The sequence below is a fragment of the Glossina fuscipes genome, unplaced genomic scaffold (genome assembly GCF_014805625.2).
Source record: "Glossina fuscipes isolate IAEA_lab_2018 unplaced genomic scaffold, Yale_Gfus_2 107617, whole genome shotgun sequence".
NCBI lineage: Eukaryota > Metazoa > Arthropoda > Insecta > Diptera > Glossinidae > Glossina > Glossina fuscipes.
In genome coordinates, this window is record NW_024005665.1 from 2,006 (window position 1) to 7,092 (window position 5,087).

At 32.0% G+C, this 5,087-nt stretch overlaps 1 protein-coding gene across 2 annotated transcripts; it reads right to left on the bottom strand.

Moving 5' to 3' along the window:
- Positions 1–2,788: 2,788 nt before the first annotated feature.
- Positions 2,789–5,057, bottom strand: LOC119644293 (inositol-3-phosphate synthase-like). 2 transcript variants are annotated; one of them, XM_038043836.1, is made up of 5 exons: positions 4,493–5,057; positions 3,900–4,386; positions 3,673–3,843; positions 3,345–3,587; positions 2,789–3,264 (listed from the first exon to the last, which is right to left on the bottom strand). In XM_038043836.1, the coding sequence occupies exons 2-5, from the start codon at positions 3,954–3,956 to the stop codon at positions 3,262–3,264; spliced, it is 474 nt and encodes a 157-aa protein (XP_037899764.1). In that variant the 5' UTR covers positions 3,957–4,386; positions 4,493–5,057; the 3' UTR covers positions 2,789–3,261. The 2 variants fall into 2 exon arrangements, with proteins under 2 accessions (XP_037899764.1, XP_037899763.1); XM_038043835.1 differs by having other exon boundaries at positions 3,262–3,587.
- Between the last annotated feature and the right edge of the window lie 30 nt (positions 5,058–5,087).

Sequence of the window (5,087 nt, forward strand, 5' to 3'; positions counted from 1 at the left end):
ACCTATGTCGTATTTAAACTAGCTTTTATCCTTAAAAAGTCGTTACGTTTCGAAAGTGAATTATTGTCAATTTATTATCGGTTGCCAGGCTTATGCATGTTTGCGATGGCTTAGGGGTTCATTTGCAATTTGGTCCTGTACCGGTTGTAAGTGTGCTCCTATGCTGATAGTGTACATGCTTTTTTTCTTTTTTCTTTTTTTTTTTCTTCTTATTTGTTTTGTTTGCTTATACTCAATTTTATTGTTAATTAATATAAGTTTTGCATTAAGAGCCAATTCAACTCGGCTGTTATTTGTTTGGTTGAGTTTCTAGTATAAGTGGAATAAATAAAATAAATAAAATAAGTAAAATAAATAAAATAAATAATAAGAATAACGTTATGAATAAAAATTAAATTTTTTAATATTTGAGTAATTTGGTAAATTAACGGCAAAAATGTTTAAGGAAATTAAAAAATTTAAGTAAAACTATTTCACGTACAATGGGAAACAAAACAAACAAGATGATATTTGTGAAAGGTAAGGTAAAATATTGTTAAGTGATAACAAATAATGAAGTGACATTGATCAATACGTAAATTTTAGACAAAATGCTTCCTGGGCTGACGAAATGTTCTTCAATGGAAAAGCAAATCCAATAATGTAGCTTTGTACGGAGCTTGGTACTTCATTTGTGTTTCGCAGCTACCGAAGATTCACTGTAATCTTTTGATTATCTGTAAATTGCTACCGTTTCTCATAAGTTCTCATAAGTTTACGTATATGTAAGCTGGTGCGACCGTTTGTACATGTTATCTGGATGTTTAGTAAATACTTCTTCCCCATCTGTTCCTGCTGACTGAAGTATTTAACTGCTTTAATAGAACACAGAGTAATTACAAAGACAAAATCAGTGCAGTTAGACTTGGCGTCTAAATGAGCGAATTTAAATCGTTTTCAGCTATCAAAATGAAGGGGAAAATTAATCTTTTCTCTCATATAAAATCGTATTATTTATATTTTGGAAACAAGCGAGGTTTCTAAAGTCGGAGCACACTCTCTCAGTTACACACATGACCAAGCCAACGGTAGTTAATGAATTAAAACAAGCGCTTTCACGCATAATTAATTCGTTGAATAACGAACGACTATTCCCTTCATTGAAGAAAAGAATCTGCCTTATGCACTGAATCTTATATAAAATGTATGAATAATGATTCATCTAATTCTAAACAACAAAAGAAGATTTCATTTCGCAAAAATGCTCTTTTAGCTTAGAGTGCAGTGTGTCGAAATACTGAATTATTTTTAAGTGGATAGACATTAGTTTTTGGGTTTTTTATTTATTATTATATTTCTTGCATAGTTTGTTTTATTGCGTTTGATCAGTATTATTGTATCAGCATTATTACTGTATTGTTTTATAATTTTATTGTTGTTACTACAGTACGTACTATATATAATTGATAAAAAAAAATATATATATATAATTTTCTCTCCACTTTTCTGTTTAAAATATTTTCGAAAATGCTTTTTTTTTTTATCACAATAAATAAGCATCAAGTATATATGGCATATGCAAATTACCTTCTAGAGGATGTAATTATAGAAACATAACTTAAAAGCAACGCAGTCTTGTAAGGAATTTGGTTTAAATTTATACATTTAGCGTCGGGATGGGCTTGACAGGTTATTTTCACTACTAGTTCTTTTCAATACTCGTTCAATGTATTATTTTTAATATTTTTATAAGAGCGGCGATGCTCTCGTAGTATCTTTCAGATCCCCCTGCTTCGGTCTTTGGCCCATATTCTGTTGGTTTGTTGAAAATAGTTATAATTTCATTTATTTATTTTATTTTGTGTTTGTTTATTTTGTACAGTTTGTCGTTTATGTATTTCTCTATGATATTGTCGTTTTTTACATAATGTTATAAATAACCAAACGTCAAGCTTGTCCCTGTTATCCCTTTATTCTTTGAAAATAAATACATAATGCAAAAAAAGATATTAAGTTCTTTCGTCGTCGGAGAGAAGAGAACTCAACAAAAGACACGTAATCAGTGCCCTTTTCAGAGACGCAGGTTGTACACATTTAGAGGCAAACATCATATTATTCAACATTAGTCCAAGATAATATTGCACCACTTCAGCGTTTTGCACACGAGTACTTAAGGGGTGTTTTTGTACAACATAGATAACTCATCTCAAGAAAACACTTTCCTCTAAATTTTAATAAAATTACTCTTTTGAAACTCTGTTTGAAATAGATCGCAATCCCGCCACCTCTCAAACGGCATCCTTCGTTTCAACATATTCAAATTTACCTCTTAATAGCTGTACACTTCTATTCGGCGTTATTAACCATCTACCTAAAAGATACGCACCATCACAAAAAAATATCCCAAAGACAAATAAAATTCTAAAAACCAAAATCGCACAAACGTATATAAGGTCAAATTACAAAAAAATTTTAATAAAAAGAGATGAAGTGAAATAATATGCATTTTTAACAAAAGCATTCAAACAAAAATTGGAAATAATGAGTTACATTGCTCTCCGAGTGCGCTCCACAAAATGCTTACACGTATTCTGAGGCATACGATTACCAAAAAATTTTAATCAGTTATAAGTAAAAAAACTAAGTTTACAAAAATTATTCTAACATTTTATTTGCATTTGTTTCATTATTCTTTTTTTCATTTTTGGGCGGATCAGGGATACAAAGAAAAAGAATGTTGAATGCCAACAGATTCTCGCTTTAAAAAACTCCGGAGGGTGGTAATAGAAATTTGTATACATTTGGTGCACTAGCTAAAACTTTTACAAACGACGCTTTGTTGTATAGTGCAGTATAATAATAATAATATAATAATAATGTACAATTTGTGGTTCATTGTATAATTATTCTTCATATATTTTTGGAAGCCTTCATATGACTCGTAGTTATTCTACATATGTAAAGCGAAAACTCGAAAATGAAACCTTTCTATTAGCACGCACAATTACTACAAAAGATAGGTAGTACTTTAAAAGTAGTTTACCCACACAGCCCTTTTCCACCTAAAATTACTAAATCCAAAATCAACGGTGACGCCAACAAAGAATCGTCACAATTATGACCAAAGTATTATGACCGCCCATCATAATTTCAGAAATATATTCATCCATGGCACGCTTGCTATCTCCGACATAGGGAACATATTTGATGACCACCACGTGACCGGGATGTTCATTAGCTTCGTATCAAATTTTATTGGATTCTACCATGTCGTCTACTACATTACTTTTCGAAATTTGAAAAAAATGTGTATATACACGTATACCAATTAATCGAACGTTTTCGATTTATCAAAGCAAGATTACCTCCTTTGAACGGAATTGGTGAGGAGCAGAAAGATTTTTGCCATCATTGTTTCCCAAATGATTGTAACTGACAATAGATACTGGTTTTATGCCTGCGCCAACTAGAAAGTCAACCAATACAGATTTAAGTTTTGTTTGGCCGGATTTAAAATCATCGCCCGCTATAAAGACATCCTTGTGTTCAGCTAGTTCTATAAGACCGGGAACAAAGGTATTCTGTGGTGATCCATTAATATATGTGCACTAAATAGTTGAGGAAAAAAGATGTATATATATATATGTATTGTATATATTTCATATATATATTGCATATATAAAGAGAACTTACGCCTTCGTTTATGCTGGCAATGGCAAAAACAGTGGATGGTGGTATTTCAGCTTTGTTAGCTTTCAAAAATGCTTCCAATTCATGCATGGTCGTATTTAAGCCGGGCTTAACATCGCAAACTCTTTCCGCGTTAGCAGTCCACAATACAACGATAATGTCCAAGTTGTTTTGCTGCTTGAAATCGCTTATTTCTTGACATATTTTCTCAAACTGTTCATACTTCGTACCTTTGATAATATTATCCACTCTTTCCGACTGATTGGCTGCGATAAAATCTGGATCATAAATAGACGGCCGCGGCTTTAAAGTATTCAATTGATTATAGAGTTGATCTTGCAATTCTTGTTGCGTATAAATTGAGAATAAATCGGGGCACAACTAAATAGTTGCGTATAAATTGAAAATGAACCGGGGCGCAACTAAATTGTTGCGTATAAATTGAGAATAAACCGGGGCGCAACTAAATTGTTGTGTTTATAAATTGAGAATAAACCGGGGCGCAACTAAATTGTTGTGATTAAATGCTTCTCACTTTATTTTCTCTTTTTACGGCGATTATTTTTTTAAGAAAAATGTTCAGCGACATATACGCAAGGACAAAATCAGCCGTGTGCAGAGTGACCATCTCAATTTGGTTCTTTGGTGTACACGGCGCAACTAAATTTATTTGAATTTATTGGAAGCTCCTTTTCGATTCTGCTGTTCCATCAAATGCTACAAAACAATGTTGCGATACATTTTGATTAAAATTACTCAATTATTTATTGACATTATTATTTAGCAACATTTTACGTAACTTTCATAACTTTATATTTTTTACCTTCCTTTTCAACTCTCTTTCACCAAGTTCCTCGCTCCTGTTCGGATACTGCCGCATTTACCTATGGCTTTTAGATCGCTATAAAATGTTGTGGTTCTGCGGTAAAAGTTTGCAGAGGCTAGTATTTAACTGCAATCTATCCCCTTAAGGGTATTATTTTATTATTTACACTTACACCCTTGTACTTACCTTAGCGTACCTTACACAAAACAATGTTTAAGATCAATGCGCATTCTGCGGTTACCTCTCTTTTAAACACCTTAACGCCTTAGCAAAATTTGTTTTCAGTGATGAAGATAATTGGAAAGGAAACGATTTCGCATTTATGCGAAGCTCTACTGTATACACACATGTATTTAAATTATTATGAAAATCTGAAAATTCTGAAATATCAGGACATTGCCAATCAATGTTAATTAAACCATACTTATATATGTATGCGGTGTGTATAAACTATAAAATGGAGGATAAAGGAAGTCATTGATTAAACTTTTTAAATTGTCTAAGTGGACCCTGCGGAGAATACATTTAGCGGTTTCGTCTAAGCGATGCTAAAAATATTTGAAATGTGTTACTTCATTTTAATTGAGTTTAT

What these genes read in the sequence shown, in the direction of transcription:
- LOC119644293 (XM_038043835.1), bottom strand. Translation starts at nt 3,956, where the DNA reads ATGATCCAGATTTTATCGCAGCCAATCAGTCGGAAAGAGTGGATAATA. An exon ending in AGTGGATAATATTATCAAAG is followed by an intron (nt 3,844 to 3,899) that starts GTACGAAGTATG and finishes GATTTCAAGCAG; the next exon opens with CAAAACAACTTGGACATTAT. An exon ending in TTGCCAGCATAAACGAAGGC is followed by an intron (nt 3,588 to 3,672) that starts GTAAGTTCTCTT and finishes TCAACTATTTAG; the next exon opens with TGCACATATATTAATGGATC.